The sequence below is a fragment of the Rhea americana genome, unplaced genomic scaffold (assembly GCF_003343005.1).
Source record: "Rhea americana isolate MKP2758 unplaced genomic scaffold, rheAme1 scaffold_99, whole genome shotgun sequence".
Classification (NCBI taxonomy): Eukaryota; Metazoa; Chordata; class Aves; order Rheiformes; family Rheidae; genus Rhea; species Rhea americana.
The window spans coordinates 720,166-738,586 of NW_028187188.1; the positions used below are offsets into that span (position 1 = coordinate 720,166).

Below are 18,421 nucleotides of genomic sequence, written 5' to 3' on the forward strand. Positions count from 1 at the left end.
TAGTGACATGAACTGGTTTAGAGACTGAACCTTCTTTTAACTCCAAAAGACTGTTACTTCAAGATACAAAGAAAAAAAMCCATAATTTGTCACTTAATTCTTTCATAACTGAGTGGTCAAACAGTATGTCCAGTTTCCAGACGTTCAGTTCTGCTTTATTCAGTTACCAAAGTCTCCTTAAAGAAACACAGTTGCAAAATCACATGGACAAAAATATGATTAATCTCTTTGCCATGTTAATTTCAGGTGAACGTGCAAGGCTACCAGTAACCTTGTCTTTAAATCCTTTGTGGGAATTTCCTACCAATTTACTTCTTTGAACATCCTAATTAAGGTGAGAGAACATAACAAAACAAATACAGTTTCAATAGAAATATTTTTTGCAATCAAGCTTGCCGTTTGGTTAAAACTGCATAAAATGGGATGCCTTCGTACACTTCAGAACACTGCTATTCCTTGAAAACAGGCAGCTGCATACATCCAGCAAGAAATGAAATGAAGGGAGGCATAGAGCCATGCCACCACCATGACCGCTGCAATGAGCACTGGCCACTTCAAACAAGAAGGATGCAATCCCAGCTTTTCTTAAAATGCAAATGTTTTTGTCAGGTATCAGTAAGATAAATAGGTGGAAACAAACAAACAAAAAAAAAAATTGAAGCAGCAAAGCAACTTACTGATTTTAGCCAGAAATCAGAACTGAAAGAAGCAGCACTTAACCACTAAATCAATGTTCCTACTGTTGAAATAATTGTATCTAGCATTCCTGAACATGCTAAATTCATCCCTAAAGAGAGTCCTCCGTATGACAAATTCATGAAGTTCAGCCACAAGGAAGAAAGCTCCCAATCCATAGTAAGAACTGAGAATATCTGACTTGCAGTGTTCTCATCTGGCAGTTCATTAAGGGATCCAGACCTTAGATTTTACAGCAGCCCTTCCCCTCATTCCCCAAAGATGTCTGAACATAGAAAGATCACAGACTTTTCTCAGATTGGCTTTTATCCATGATTTCCATTTGTTTTGTCACAATTTATATATAGTTGCTTTTTGCTGATCCAGACCGTTCTGACYTGTGCTTGTGATTTTATTTGAGTTAGCAAAAACCGTGAATGTGACATAAGACCAAGATGGTATTTCCTTTGCCTGAAGAACATTGGTCCCTAAGTTATTTTCCCTTCTAAGTTTGTCCCTTTGTATTTCCATGAGTAAACATGACCCTGAATGCAAAAAAACAAAAACAACAACAACAACAAAAATAGCACTAATCTGCCTGTTTGTGAGGGAAGGTTGTCAAGAAGTGTCCAGGAGCTCCACTCATCATGCCTCTTCCAGTAGCAGTATAGAGTTGGAGATGGGAATTATAGGAATGAAGACAACAGAGCAGATCATGGTTCTGCTTTACTATAGATACAGGTCACAATCCTCAGAAGTGCACAGAAAATTTTCACCAAACTGCTACTTTGCAATAGATCTCGTCTGCTATCAGCTTTGAAAAGAGGTCTTTCAAAAACACCCCCCAAAAACAGCCATCACCCTCCTGCCCTGAGAATTATTTTTAAAAGAAAYGTTAACATTTTGAAAACAAAGGTAATTGTTGGAATCACCCATCAACCCAGACCTCTCTCAATTACCTTTCACCAAGATACTTACCAAAAAGTGCCAAAGTATTTCCAATTGGCCTTTAAGGTCAAGATTTCATCTTCTGTTTGATCCCTAGTTGAAACAAATCCATAATGCTCTGCTGTATCTGCCCCTATCTATCTCAAGGACAAACGTGTCTTTAAAATGTATTTATCTTGCTCAGTTACGCAGTTTTACAGGAAAAAGAACAGCTGTTTTTCTATACAGAAGAGTTTTGCACAAATCCGTGGATTTGATATTCCACACACGTAAATCCCCAAATCTATTTCTGAATTTTCCCTAGGTATTCATCTAGCTTAAATGTCAAACTGTGCATGCTTTCCATGAGACTTGGGCTTTTGAAAAAGGGACTTCAGGTTTAACTCAGACTATTGGAAAGCGGTCCAAGATAAAGATGGCATAAGTAACTGGTATTTGAAGGTAAGTAAAAATTATTTTCAAGAGCAACTTAAAATCCTCAGTTACATCTGAGCTGCAAACAGACCTCCTGTCTCTGGCCATGCATACTAGCTACCTGCCAGGCCAATAACAGGGCAAGACAAGCACACTTCAGTGCATACACCAGCCACCCCAATTCCTCTGGTTTTGCAAGCAAGGTGGCTCTTGGGAGCAATAGCAAGCTCCATGCAAGTCCTCAAGTGGAGGACAGATGGAGCACAGTAAAGCATATCTGATATTTGCTTTAGACACAACCGCTGGGAATCAAGACAGTCATTTTCAGTCTTCAGGTGTGGAAGGCAACTGCAAAACCCATAGACCTTGGCTCACAACTTCTAAAAATAAGCATTCTACTAGATGAAATACAGATCAACTCTGGGGAAAGTAAATCTCACATATACATAATACATAATTTTGGCAGCTAGGACTACTGCCCTTCACTTGCCTCTATCATTCTTTTTTTGAGGCATGTCATCACCTCTTCAACATTTAACACATTATCAATTGTTGTTTTGCAGCATCAGCAGTAGGCATCTTAGTCAAACTTAGATACAATTTCCTAGTTGATGACTGCACTCCTTTGCTTTGTAAAAAAGAAAAAAAAGAAAAATGTTACTACAAACGGTTCCCTTCATCAAGCAATCCCTATTACCAAGCTTAAAACAGGTTAAGCTCCTTGAATTGTATTTCAGTAGAATGTTGTTCCCGAACCTCACTTTTATTTGCTGTATTTGGACGAAGAAGATACTGCACTACCTGAGACTTCAATGGCATTTCCCTTTTAAGAAGTTCAGCTGGCTATTTGCTTAAGCTGCTTTTATAGCAAATACTGGTAATTCCCAAGCAATCATGTAAAAAGGTGCAGCACATTTATGTCCACTACATAAGCTGCAAAAACAAGGYTTGCAGTTGCACCCTATTCTGTAGGCAGAAAGCCATAGCCTACAGAAAACCATTTTATTGTCAGGGTTTATTTGACTAGCGTGTAGGGAACTGATGGAAAATTAACTGAACAGCAGTATAAAAGAGGTCTACCTTGCACTCTGCTCCCCATCATTCGGAATCCTCGAAGTCTTCCTTCCAACAAAGTCACGTGTAGCAATGATGCAGGTATCTTCAGTTAACTGACTCTCTTGTGCTCTCCCTCATCCACGGACAGGATTCATGGAGCAGCAGATTCACAATTTCATGCTAACCTTGTTGGCCTTATCTAAACAGAATCAATAGAAGTGCTTTCAATAACAGAAAATGTCCCTGGGTACTGGCACTTTGCCTCTGAGAATGTGACAACTCCAAATCAGCCCATGTTTCATGCTCCCTCTGTGCCTTCATGGCAACAGCCTCTCCTGTACACCGGCCTTACAGTGAAGGAAGTGATAACAGGCAACTTTGGGCTGCAGGAGAAAAGGCCACCAGGCTTCACAGAATGCTGCTGGGGGCAGCCCCTTTCTCAGAGGTTCTGCCATCTATCCTCCTCTTCTTGCACAGATTCAGTAGCATCTTAGCCCGTTATCCTGCAAGTTCTCCAATCACTTATCAAAATGATTAATACAAGAGTCATTCCAGAAACTCTTCTTTTCCCCCTCCAAATGCAAAGAAAACCCAGTTTCCTTTTATTTTTTTTTGCCTTCCTCTTATTTCTTGTGAACAATGCATACCCACTCCTGATGAGGTGCAAAAAGAAAAAGAGTGAGTGTGCCTCCTTTTCTCGCTAAAGACTTTAAAATCATGATGAGAAACCTAAATCTCATTTATTGTTGACCTCAGAGCCTGCCTAGTATTTTCTTATCCTCCTCTTTGTCCCCAAGATGGCTTGCAAAGCCAGCAAAACAAAACAAAAMCACTAAATGYGCAGCAGTCTCTTGGGGGTACTATATCCTGAAATGGTTGTGCCTRGAGGCTGCAAGTCTATGGAGTACTGTGGCCAGTGATGGGACCAAGACCACTGATGCTGGTCCACCCTCATAGGGAGGGAAAAGTAACTTCTGACAGCTGAACTTTCTGGAACATGAGCAGCGGTAAGAAATCAAGAGCCTCAGGACCTGAGACACAGTCACAAARTATCCTGGGACTTGATGACTGAGTCTATGTATTATCATTTGTAATCGTAGAGGATTTCTAAGGAGATCTGAAAAGCGTACTACAGTTGCAAATTAAATGTAGTAGGAATCTTATTTTGCCCGCAAAGTACCACTGGAGACATCTCCAGTAATAACCAGTGGCAACACAGCAATGTATCAATCCCTCTCCTAGATTTTCTTTCTCTTACTAAATTTCAAMTGTTAATGTCACAACTGTATTTAACTGCCAACTGGACAATGCTGGAAAATACATTTTTATACTTACTCATCTAATCTCATTAATCCTGATGATGACAATTTCACTTGTTGAGAATGAACAGGGCAACTATGTAGTACTTGTACTCTGRAAAAAAACCATTACCAAAACACTAGCCAAGAGTGTGAATTTTGTTGAACACACGAACCCATGGTGATTTTGAAGTCCTCTGCACAGTCATTTTTTGGATCCTCATACAAACATTAATTCTCTGAATTAACTCATTCTTTCTGATCACTAATATTCTTCTCATATTAAAGAGACAAAATGCTAAGAATGTAAAATAAGAACTGGACACAAGCACTGAAGTTTTTCTCTGTGCTAATGACAKGCAAAATGTACATGCATGTTGCCATGATTACAGCTAAAAGATGTCATAAAAGATGTAAAGAACACAGGAGATTCTGGATTTGCCATATTTCCCTCCACTCGCAAGACATCTGTCTGCGTGTTAGAAAGTTGTTTAGCACTGCACACAACCAGGCCCCCTGTTTGCTCTGTCCGACTCTCACCCTAGAAAAGACAGGAATGCTCAGCACAGAGGGAAGTTCACCGGCTGTAGTTGACCTGGCATTCTACTAAAAAGGACGTCCTTTGCAGCACTGCTTATCAGGTAGTTCAACTTTCCTTTTCTTTACACCAATTTTAAAAGTTTTCAAAGTATAGATTGGTAACTGGTAAAAATACAACCAACACCATAAGTTGTAAAGATACAGATATCAACCATTTTTTCTTAAGAGCCCACTAAGAGCCCTAAGAGCCACTGTTAGTGGAGTAGTAGAGTATTCTAAATAACTACTATACACTTTCTTAAGGAAATGGGAGGCCTTCAAGAATCAACATTCTGGATRTGATTTTATCTACAAAATAGAAGTAACAGCAACGGCTGGTGATACACTTTTTTAAGCATCCAATTCTTTGTGCTATCGTTGCACTTAATTTTAGTAAATTGATTGTTAATACAGTGTCATGAATAYTGATTTGGCAGGGTAATACCCCTATATCGCAAGAACATACACTGTCAGCAACAATTGTATATAGTACCGTGAGGTTTCTAAATAACTGGTGAGATTTTAGACTTAGGTTTTACAAGACAATTAAGAGTGCCACGGAAAATCTACTGAGCAATTTAGTAAAAAAAATCCTTGCACATGACTTTCTTTTTAAACACTTGTAAACAGACATAGTTAGTCCTTTAAGAGTAACATACATAGAAATGTAAGTAGAATTATGTTGAAAATCAGAAGCTCCACAAAAATAAGATAAATAAGGTATCTTCTGCTTCTACAAGTTATTTATACACTACTTTTAGCAAGCATTTAATCTTAAGGACTATGTATTTCATGGCAAGCATTACACATTTAAAAAAGAAAGTTTGTCTCCCAAATAAAATTTCTAATYAAATTTTCTGCTAATATATTTTGGTATTTGTGTTTAAAGTTAGAGTGGTTGAAAGCTAGGATAAAATACTGTGATACTAATGGCACAAAAGCATTCTCGTTCCAGACTCTAAAGCAGCCTTTGGATAGATGGCCATCTGATGGACAATAATCCCAACAAAACGTTTTGATGAACATGCATTTAACATAGAAACTGGTCCAAATGGAAAGCATGTTCTTCACTGAAATCACAGTAAGACAGCAGTTACAGATGAAGACCTTCCCTAATATTTGTAGTGAACAAGACAGGTTAGCTAATTTTAAGCTAGGACTGGCTCACCAGTGCTGTATGTTGTTTATAATTCACGTCCTTAAAAACAAAAAAAAACCCCAAAAACAAAAAAAAAGGAAGAATTTCCTTTCCTACAAGATGGAATCAGAAATCATTTAATCCTTTATTGTTCCATGTGAACCAGTTATGCATTACTAGATATAGTGAAAAATAAAAAATCAAAGCTCAGTGCAATGCCACAGGTGCATTGCAGAATTCAGAATCAAAACACTTCATACAAAAGTCATTACATTAATTTGCTACTTAAAATTCTCTGTGCTGATTAATGCATCATACTACAGCTTTTCCTCAATTTTATCATTTCTAACCTTTCAATCTTCTTTCTTACACTAATAGAGAAAACCACAAACCTATAAAGTAACTTACACATCACAACCAAAGACAGTGTTAATTGCCAAGGGCAACTGCTTCRTACCTGACTTAACTGTATAAATAGTAACTCTAGGGAAAGTCTTTCTTTTAAATTAGCATCCAGGTTTATTATTTTCCCCCAAACCAAACTCTGACCTCAAAATTCACTTTATAAAAATCAGGAGCAAGTCAGTAGAGTTCTAACAATACAAAATTTGGTAGTGAGGTGAAATTTGACTTTATGAATGAATTTATGAACATTCGAGTGTCAGAGAAAAAAGAGAGAAGTGTTAGAGAAAATAACTGGATTAGTACAGAAGAAATTAACTACATCTGTTTTGATGACACTGAAATCAGGTTATCTGGCAAAATGCCTTTTTTCTTTCTTTCTTTTTTCTTCACTCTGAGAATGATTTGTGTAAGGCAGCAGTGTTCAGGACTAACACTAAGGCACCTGCAATTTGCCAGTATTGCTGTATGTAATCAAAATGCCAGTTAGAARGTAATTCAGATCATAATTAAGAAAGAATATTTGCTGAAATCACCTGTCTTTCCTTCTCTTTCTTATTTTCATCTTTATTTGTTACTCACATTATCCCTTAAGTATTTTATCTGCTCCTAGACATTCCCCCTTCGCCCCCTGAAGCTCCCCATCACCTCCAAAGCACTTCCATGAACAGTAGCTTCCATCCCATGTCCTCCTGCACTAGAATGTGCCAGTTCACAAGGGACAAACACTGACCTTGCCTTGGCTGGTTTTCATGGCATACAACGAACTTAACGCCAGACCTTCAACTCTGGAATTTACATTCTTTGTTTTCAGATGAGGAAGCCTTGTATTTGTTGACCTTCTGTGCACATTGCAAAATCTGTCAGTTTATTTGAGTTTTCCTGAGTCAGAAAAAGTTACAGAAAAAAAATGTAACTTTGGAAGTAATTAAGAGCTTCTTGAAAAAAWTGTCCTATCCTTTTTCCCAATCGTATTTTCTCTGCATATACCTTAAAATGTACGAAAAGCCACACAGTGCCTACTGTCCCCAACAGATAGCTGTTGAATTTCTCCTTTCTCAGCCTACCCAGCCTTCCCAGTCARGAGCTCTTACAGGTGACTTTCTTACGGGGAGAGTTCTCCACAACTACTTGTGAGATAACATCTGAAACACAATTTGATCCTCCTGTCTTTCGGGGAAGAGGAGRGAGGAAGAGCATGGAGGAAAACAACTCTGAGTTAGCTCCACTAACCTGCAGAAAAGCCTGAGGGGCCTGTGCCATGAGRAGACATATTAGCCTAAGTATAATCACGCTACCCCTTGTTATGCTGGTATAGCTTCTTATGAAGATGCATTTCTTCCAGAATAGAAGAGTCAGCACTGGGAGCTGTACAGTTAAAACTGCAGTTACACCTGTTATTTTTCAAAAACAAGGCCTACCTGAGATTACAGAACAGTCAAATATGGCATAAGAAGCAAAACTTAAGGTGTCATAGTAACTGCCACGGAGTGGATACTGGAGGCTGCTTTACACTTTATTTATTTATATGTTATATCCTGAGCCATGAGAACACCAAGCTCAGATATGTCATAAGGAAAACAAGATTTTCCTGTTCTGATTAAATMGACTTTGGTGTGATTGAACAACAAAAGAAGCCTCTTTTTAGTGTATTTCCATGTGCTCTGGCTCAATGCAAACTAAAGCCAACAAGCTGTAGCTAAGACTCAAACATAAAATGGCAACAGCAACAATATCCTCTGTCTACAGTATTCATYGCAATTATTTAAAACAAAAGCAAAAATACATTTGATGGTGCATGGTCCATAATTTTTTACTTCGTGGATTGTCAGGAAAGACATAAATGTTAAAAAGCTATTTAATCTAGGTTTGTATCTTTCCATTGTAATGCTTTTATGAGATGAGAGTTGATGTTCTGTTTATAATTTTATCTAGGAAATATTACCAAAAATTGTCCTTTGGAAGGCACATATATGAAGCCAGAAATGTCCAGGGCAGAAATGTGACTCAGAGAGACACATCACATTACCTGTAATTCATTAGTGTCACTGACCACCAGGACATGGTAGAGAAATGAACCCAAATGAACCTGATTCTAGATGGTTTTGAGGTAGATTAGATAAACTTTGTGTGTGATATTTGCAAGATGCCTTCAATTACCCACCATTGTTGAGATGTTCTCAACCTTGGAAGTTATTGTTCTGAGTATCCTAACCAAGATGGCAGAGACAAACACTGTGAACACTAGTGATTTCTACTGCACTGAAGGAAAAAAAGTCAAGTTAAAGGTAAGAACAGCTACCAGTCTATCATTCAACCTCTAAAAGCAAAATCTAGAGCAGACTCCAAGTATTAAGAGACATAGGACTACCTCACTGCATACACAGTTCTTAGTAAAGACAGAAATCAAAAAGGCCTGGACATTTCTTGTGCTGTCAATTACTAGTCCCTTCACTTCTCTTCACAAGTGAGAAAGCAACCTATCCCTATATTTTAATATACTCTATTACCACACAAAGATGTCTCAGATATGCACGGCAATGAGCAGCTGAGCTCCTGAACAAAAACTACATGGAAGTAAGAGCAGCTGGATGACTGACAGCTGAGAAGTGACCACAGGCAGTATTAGATGACTGAGTACCTACTTAGGAGCAAAGCAGTAAGTAGCTTGCTTCCACCCTCTTGTGCTTAGAGCTTCCCCAAAATGTGCGTGGAAGAGGTAAAAAGATACAAAGCACTAACAAGWAAAACAGTAACTGGAAATTTTCACTATCTTTCTGTCCATGTCAATTCACGGTCTTTATTTCACTTCCAGCATTTGGCCTCACCTGATGAGCTGGCGGGCCAACGTGCTCTCCAAAATGACACTCTGTAAGAGAATAAAAAAGGTTACACAATGAATATCAATTTCAAGTCACAGCCTGAACCTCAGTTCAACCACAACATGCCACAGAACAACCAGCGTTACACTCCCTCTAGAAGCTCAGATGGGACGTACTTCTTGTCCAGGCATGTTCCTCATCCCAGGATGGTTTGTCACATACGAGGTAAGAGTTGTTCATGGACCACAGAGCTAGCCTGCAAAACTGCCCTGGCAAGAGTGAAGAGAAATATGACTGTAATGTGATTTTGYTCTAAAAATCACCCACCCTTCCTGTTTCCAGTATCTCAATAAGAGAAGCATTTCATCAGCATGCACAAACTCAGTAAAAAATYCCACATTTGGAACTATATAACTAGTCATGACTGAAATACTGAGGCCCTTCAGGGGCAATAAGGATATGCAGTGTTCCTGGTGTGGTCATTTGCATGCTAGTGAAGTATACATTGCACAGACAGGAGCGAATGACATCTTACTCAGAATAAAACATTGCAAAAGTTCTACTAAAACACACTTCACTACAAATTTCTTGCTCAYAACTTAGAACATGCCCTAGGTACACTCCAGTATGCACTCACAAAGTCATTACCTTCACTTCAACCCACTAAGCATCTTTACTTGTCTTCAAAAATGGAAAATCTCAGGTTGACAATGTAAAGGTTAGCAGTGCTAAATTCTTTATAAGGTACAACTAAAACCATTTCTCAAGAAGAACTGTCTGGAATTTCTTTTAAGCTAAATTACTGTCTTTATCTTTCCTTTTGTGCTCACAAATGTACCGAAAGTGCCAGAAATTTTAAAGAGACAGTTGTTCACTATTTTTTTTTTAAAAAAAAACTACATTTCACTCTCACCTATATAATCCTTACACCTTTCAAGGAGCAACCTATTACACAACGCAGCATGTAATAATGCTAGCCTCCTGTTCTATAAACACTGTGCTGCTTTGCTGTACGATAGATCTGGCTGTGATTACAATTCTTATGTTTGAAAGGAATATGGAGAAAGGCACTGTATCAAGTGCCTGAGCAAGAGAAGAAACAGTACTTCTAAGGATTGGTTTTTGTTTCAGAAACAACTTTGTAGACTCTACTAACTCATCACCCTCACTAAAGTAACATTCAGCTGTAATTACTGCTTAGTACTTATCTTACATCAGATATTTGTTAGAATCAAGGTTCTGGAAAAAATAATCAACTGCTTAATAAAACTGCTTCTTATTTTAAAATCAGTTTGACTTACTTGAATGATAAAAATAAGGTATTCTTTTTCAATTCCTGTTAGTGTACTGAGAAAGGAGGATTCTAGTTCTTTTAATGCATCTACAGACTAACTAAATCTCAGTTGTTGGGTTCAACTTTCTCCTCCTAGTTCATTACATTGAAATGAACTGCATACCTATAATCTCTCACAAGATGAAGGGTAYAAACTGGCCTATTGGAGGGCAGGGTTTAAGAAGGAAAAAGTCAACACTGGTTTTTCAATACAAAGCTGTGGTGGTGTTTCAGGAACCATCCTTTTACTGGTGATGCTCATAAACTGGAGCTTAGTTTATGAGATACCATAAACATGAAAGCCAGCAAAACTTTAAATCTGCAAGGCTGCAGTCCAACATGTACTTTGGACTTTTTGCACATGCACAGTCAGTGTCTTCACAAGGCAGTTTTTCCAAATTGATTCTTATCTGTTGGACTACAATAAAATTACGCTAGGAACTACCAGGACACATACGTAAGAAGGGCCAACTAAGCAGTTATTTTTAGATATATTAGGAAGGAAAGACATTCTGCCAATTGCATAGGCCCAGTAATAAAATACAGCATGAAATTGCTAAGACTGGTTCAGGAAAAAGGTGTAGTATTCACTTGGAAAGAAAGAGAAAAAAATTGTCTCTCATAGTAAATTATTTTCCAGTTTCTCAGTAAATTTGGCAGTCCCAAAGACATCTGACTAGAGCTTAATGTGGTAAAAATGAAAAAATCTAGTAATTTGCATCTAGGAATGTTAAAGAATTAGTTGAAGCCAGTAACGTAATTTAAAAGTTCCTAGCACAACTTTTTAAGTCCTAGAAGAGCAGAGAAGTCTGAGGAAACTGAAAAAGCTCTGGCAGAGCCAAGAGTCAAGAACAGTGGGTAGGATGCACTAAGGCAGCTAAAAGCTGTTAGCCTGCCGGGAGTCCAGAGACAATTAGTAGAATTGTTGATAAGGATTCAGCTGATGAAGTGTGAAAAGATTAGAGCATAATCATGTTAGTGTGTCTGGATTCTTGGAAAACAGGTCTGTAAAAGAGAACATAAAAGTTTGGTTTAACTCTTTGAGAATATAGATTTGATGGTAGTAGAAAAGGTAATAGCATAGATGTAGGCTGCTTAAACTTCTGTAATATGTTTAATGCAGTTGTATTTAAAAAATAGTATTATAAGATGTTAGACAACATTTAAATGCAATGTTATACATCTAACAATAACAGAATGCAAGCCACAATAAGGGAGAATAGAAATGCTTTCAAAAAGCACTTGTGTGAAAAAGACTAGAGGTTCTTTATGGAAAGGTAATGTGAATTCTTTGTGCAACAGACCACCATAAGGCAGTGAGTAGGGTAACGAGATAGGAAATTTTTTTCTGTATATAGCACTGAAAAAAATGATACAGGAATAATATGTACAACTCTATCATCTTCCCCTTTAAAGTATGCTCTAAAATTGGAAGTGATACAAAAGAAATGGTCTAGAACCTGAACAAGATGCCCTGGAATGAATGAGCTCAACTAGATTATTCCAGTATGCTCACTTTGGGTACTGTGTGCCATGCATTTGGGATTTTGGTCTCAAAATGACTCGAGATGCAGATGCAGAGCAAGTCTCATTGGATGGTCAAAAGAAAAAAAAACACAGGGTAGTTTTTTTAAACACTTGAGAAAAATAAAAATTCCAGCTGACTATACATGTGAAGCAATGGATACAGAACTCATCTATGTCTCTCTCTAATACTAAAAGACAGAAGGTACCATTTGCTCATATACGCTACTAGTTCTGCTCCCATCGTGCTTCTAGCATGAGCACCACAGACTGTGATTGATCAACCAYGGACCTAATGCAATGACTAAATCATACTGGATTTGCAAATTTTATCACAACAGGTGATACTTTCCTACTAGGATTCTCAAATTCTTTAAAGTCCTTTGACTCATTCCATAAGCTCTTTATTTATATACACAAATTTATATGTTTTTCATTCATTCACCACAGACTACCATTTGAGATCATCTACAAAGTCACTATGCACACTTGCTTCCTGTAGTAAAGACTATATCCATTTGTCTTTTTGCACAGGGCTAAACAATGCTCCCATCTGTGTTGTAAGGGAGAGAGAGAAATTTTTAAGAGAACGTGCATCTCCTGGCAAAACAGAAATCGTGGAGCGCACAGCTGACCAACAGCATGTGCTGCCTGGGAACATTACAAGCAATGCATCCACCAACAACTACTTTCCAAGGCTGGAGGCTTGCCTGAGAAGGGGGTTAGGCTCTTCTCAGTCTGGGACACGTGAGTAGGGGGGCACCAAACTGCTGCTTTATGCAGCAGCAGCAAAGGAACCTCAGCTGCTGAAGGTGGAACCAGATCTTAGTCAGGGCACCTTCTCATCACATCTCAGGTCCATGTGAAGGGAACCTAGGGCAATGAATCTATATTAAAAAGGCAAGCATTTCTTCTCTTCTCTCTGTGTTTGCCACTGCATCTTAATAATTTCTTTTCTTCTTGCTGATTACATCTTTAACTTTATATGTTTTAAAGATAACATACTCACTAGGCATCTAATATTTTGTCACAATTATCAGCAATTATTGCACCTGTGGGAAACATTCTGCAGTAGTAGTTACATAGCACTGTATATGAACATCCATGTGATAAGCTTTTCAGGATTTTATTCAACTTTGTTAGGCATCCCAGCTTATAATTGCATTTGCTGTGCAAAGTAATAAAAGCAAATAAAAAGGGAAGGAAATATATCCTCTTACAGATTTCTAAACCATAGACCACAGCCAATGTATTTTAATTAAAAATGGCACCCTGGACATAATGTAAAGTGTTATCTTATGGCTTTTATTTTTCAACTTGTGAAAAGAATTTACCTGTTGACTTCCAGAACATGGGGAAGAAGGGCTTGGAGACATTGCTGAAGGGATTCCAAATACCCCTAATTCACTTAAAAAGGTAAATAAAAAGCTAGCATACAATCCTTTATTTTAGCATTCTCTTTCACAMTTCTGAAAACTGTAATTTGAATTGACTGGTTCAGCCTGGTAAGGAGAACACAGACCCAAAAAGAGGGATGTGAGGATCCAAAATGTAGAACATTAGAGCTGGGAATGGCTATGGTATTAAGCAGGATGATAACCAAGTTATGAATGTGTTGCTTTTGGCTGAGTCTCTATCTTTACATCAACAGTTGTGACTGAGAGTCTGAGTTCTGCTGTACTAACAGCAGAAGACACTGCTCAAATGTTGTGTTAAACTGAAAAGAWGTCCTTTAACATGAGCCTTCCTTGTTTCCAGCTGCAAAATACTAGTTAGTCATTAGACTATCCTGCACCCTGGCTTTCTTTTAAACCTATGAAATAAACTTCTTAAGAATGACATTAACCCTCCTACTCACCTCTGCAGTAAAGTAGCCATGAARATGCCTCTGTTAACCCTGTATTTGCACCACACCTACAGAGCCTGGGTGAATTTCCTGCTTCTTTTACAGTGAATTGCAAGGTTTGAGGAGGATGTATGTGCAATGTGTTTCTTTCTTCAAGGAAAGAAAACACACACTTGTATAGGAGATGTAAAATACATCCCCTTTCTGACTGCAATATGACACTAAAGATGTTTTGCCTGAAGAAAATATAATAGCTTAAGCTTACCGAGGGATATAAATCAAGCTAGTCAGCAGTTACAATTTAGCTTGCTAGTTATGTGACAGTTTGCAAATATAGCAGATGAAATGGTTAAAGCCAGCTCACAAAAACAAACAAACAAACAAACGACCCCAAACAATTAYTACCTACTCAAAAAACTTGGGTTACCTGCCAGAGCAACAGTGTCTTAGGCACTGCTGTTACATCTTGTCCCTTTATTTGGTTTAAGTTTGGGAAAGTTTTCTATTGACATCATACACCAATATATTCATGTACAGTCTGATTGTTGCATGCTGTCTCTGACAGATTCCCTCAGTAAATGGCCAAAAAGAATAACTGCATCAGAAGGTACAGATGCTGCTGTAACCCTTCTTTTTGACTTCTTTTTTTCAACAAAGCAGCAAACTACTATCTGACAAAAGATCAGAATTTCTCTCTTTAGAATTTTAACTTTTCTTGGTGGGATAAGTATCTGTGCAAAAACTAACTGTCAGTACATTACCCTCAAGCCAACGGAGACAACAAACACCTCAGTACAACCCTTGGACAGAGTTTAGAGAAGGCAAGACGAAACGGAGAAACTCAGAAAAACTTGTTTCTAGGCTTCAGAGGGAGCCCTACACTCTTCCATGCAAAAGGCACTGCTTAATTACTGCTGGGGAAGTGCAGGGAGAAGAGGGAAATGTTCAAAGCTTCCTGATACCGAATAACATAATCTAAACTTGGAAGTGCATGGTAATTAGTTACAAAACTATTAGAGAAAAAGAAACAACAGAAAATCAAAGCTGATCACTGATACAGTGCCAAGACTGGCAGTTTCACTGCTTTGCTAGTAAGAAAAATCATCAAACTAGCTGAAAGCGAGACTAAAATTCAGTTAGTCTCAAACTGATAGGGAAAAATCTGTCACACTATATACAAAAGATAAGTACAAGAAAAAGCTGTACCCTCTCCTTTCAATGCAGAGATTCTTTAGATTATTTGCAAAGTAGTTTTTCTGACATTTTCTTGTAAAAGAAGCAAGGAGGGATTTAGATCCAAATTTGCAGCTGTGTTCATAAATTCCAGTAAAAGATTTTCATCATAACTCCTTAGTCTCAAGATGCAGCTTATCTAATTAGTCATCACCTCTACAGTGACAATGCAATAGCTGAGATGCAGTTACTATTCCATTACAAATACAGCATCRTTAAGTATAATATGAAGACTGCACAGGCTTTCAAAAAGGTCAATTTAAGCCTTGCTGTATTGCTGCTGGACAGGAGAGGGCACTGCTAAGATGTTTTGCATAGAGCCCTGAAGGTAAAGATTAATTTTTCTTGAAATTTTCCTCTTTTTAACTGTTTTTTTTCTCTCTCACTGTTGTTCGTAGGTTACTGAGCAGGGTATGCCATGCTTTATCTTTACTGTATGTAAAGATACTGTATGTAGTGGTCAGATACTGGTTTTTAGCCACACTAAGTAAACTACTGTTGTTAATAACTCCATTAGTTGCCCTTTGCTTTTCCTCTAGGTTTCCCCACTGCATTTACAAACCAAATCTGCTGAGCACTTTACGACTCAAGTGCTTTTCACAGACCTGCTCACAAAGAAGTGAAGAGTCACCCAGCAGCACGCTACAAATTAATGACTAAAAAGCAAACAGCATCCAGAGGTCCACCTTTAATCCCTTCCTCAGTCAGTTTCCATTAGTTGTTATACTGGGTCACTTTCATTTTTATACCAAAACGCAAATCTCTCCAGAACACAGAGCTGTTCCAAAAAGACATTTTGAAGTAAAATATAGTGGACTGTTTCACATCTCTTCCCTGCCAGTAAAGGGAAAAATCCAATGTTACGGATTATGAATATCTGATACTGTTCTTGGTGACTAGGTATTAGAGGTGTAACAACCTGTGCATTTCCTAATTTTGCCTCTACTCAATAGAACCTCTAACAGTTTTAGATGCGTTTTCTGCTTCACAGCCTTGATGTGGACCAGTACTAGTCATCTATTTCACATTGCCGTTAACTGCTGTTTAAATGGAGTCAAGTTATTTCTTTATACACTGTTTTCTGCTTTGGAAAAGCTTGTGAAAAAACAATTCCAGACCTCTGCACCACCTGCAACTAGCCAGGGAATCCACGCTGCTTCTCRCACCCTGCCTTCCTCTCCATTCACCAACTTGCATCACAATCCTCACATCCATGAGGACATGAATTACACCCCAAGCTACCTGGATCAGGGAATAAAGGTAAAACATCAGTGCTGCAGTATATGGTTTTCTGTGTTGTTGCACATTTTYATTTCTCTTGAAGAGGGTGCTGAATCACTGGAGGTTTTTGTCAAATTTTTATCTCCAGTGTGAATCCTATTAACTTAAATTTTGTATTCAGCATTTACTTTGAGTAGCTCTCATATAACTGGAACTTGCTATTTGAAATCATTGACAGAGCAGTGCAATTAGCACATGGGCTGAAACCTATCCTCTAGAAAACAGCCTGCAAATATTGTATGTCATATCAAGAAGCTTTATATATACTAACCTCTGCATACAGTTTCCTTCCAATGTCTCTAAAATGCTCTGTACCTGGTACTCTCCCAGCATTACTTTTTGCAGACTGCTGTCCTTAGCCCACGGATCTGCCTACCACAGCAAAACTGATGGGACAGTCTCTAGACAATTTGCACAGCTGTAAAACTCTGCATATGCACAAAGCTAGAGCTAAATGGATGTTGCCAATCAGCATCTCCTCCTTCATTGTAACTCTCCTGTACATATTCTAGGTGCTGGAGAAATTTTGCAAAGTTTTACAGACAGATTCTCTTGCAGAGATCCAAGGATGGCTCTCAAGAGCAAGTATAAAAGGTACTGCATGCAAATGCATACAAGTTTTGAAAGAACTACCCACTTGTATATTTGTGTAAAACTGAAAATTCTCACAGACATGAACTGAATGGGATTACTGAGAAAGAACAGGAGCTAATGAAGAGTGCTTGGCCTGGATGTAGCTGTGCTGAATAATCAGGTGACAGTGCACAGAAATTAGTCATTCCAACTTCAGCCTGCTCAGACTTGTTCTGGGTGGAAAAGTGTGCGCTCCCAGTGGAGCTCTGGGCTGTCAAGGGCTGGGGAAGGCAAAAAGCAAAYGGGATGCATCTCTCTTAAGGCCTTTGAAAATCCTAGACTGAGCCTCAGATAAGGAAACTCTAGAATTTTCCCCTAAACATCCAGACTAGCAAGTGGGAACTTTTATAAAATGTCTGCTGCCTTCAAATTTCAGAGAAAAACTTTGTGTCYGATCTGATTCGGTCAGAACTGACTGGCAAAGACTTGCTGAATTATCAGCCACTTGCAATCAATGAAGGTACAACAGAGAACATGAATATCCAGAGTCTGAAAAAGCCTCACCCTCCTCTTTGGGGAGATGCTGAAGAAGAAATGAATCAGTCCAGGTAAAGCCTGCAGTCGGGTTGCTAGGATTAAGGTCGAGATAAAGCTCATAACCAGAAATACATTTTCACTTTATTTGAAAAAAAAAGATCATTTTTTGAATTTGTTTTCTTCTCCTGTGAACCTCATAAAAATGCAGCTTTGTGACAGAAATTTATCAYGCACAGCTTGAATTAAAAGTGCCCCTAACTACAGATGATCCCACACTCTTYGAGCATTAGGGGCACTTGAAGACCCTTTAAAAAAAATAGCTCCTGTATATTGCAATGTACATAAATTACACAGTTTACACTATTTGTAAAGCTGGACTTTCTCCCTTTTTTATTCAGGCCTTCAACTAAAGAATCAGAAGCAARTCAAAACAAGAAACAGGGCAAGTGATGGAAATTATGAATATTAAAAGACCATGTGTCTAAGATGCTACTCAATGCTACTCACTGAACTGTGTAGYGACTATGAACGTCCAGCAGCTCTAACTTTTATCTTCACAATAGGTCCAGAATTCAGCTGACAAATGAAATGAAATTAAAAATGGAGGTCAAGTTCTCTAAGAGCTAGATATCCAAGACTTTCCATTGTTTCCATTGTTGTGACCACTGAACTGGTTTATTTGATACAAAACTCACATAAATCTTCTTTTAACTGGTATAACTGAGAAATAAAGCAAGGTGAGGGACACAGACAGCTACTTCT

At 38.2% G+C, this 18,421-nt stretch overlaps 1 protein-coding gene across 1 annotated transcript; it reads left to right on the plus strand.

Annotated features, from left to right (window-relative positions):
- The first annotated feature begins 9,406 nt into the window (after positions 1-9,406).
- Positions 9,407-18,109, plus strand: CUNH4orf17 (chromosome unknown C4orf17 homolog). The gene is made up of 7 exons (XM_085325650.1): positions 9,407-9,557; positions 12,724-12,936; positions 13,538-13,605; positions 16,364-16,528; positions 17,062-17,143; positions 17,559-17,730; positions 18,058-18,109. Exons 1-7 carry the CDS (start codon positions 9,407-9,409, stop codon positions 18,107-18,109), a joined length of 903 nt encoding a protein of 300 aa, XP_085181776.1.
- The last annotated feature ends 312 nt before the right edge of the window (positions 18,110-18,421 follow it).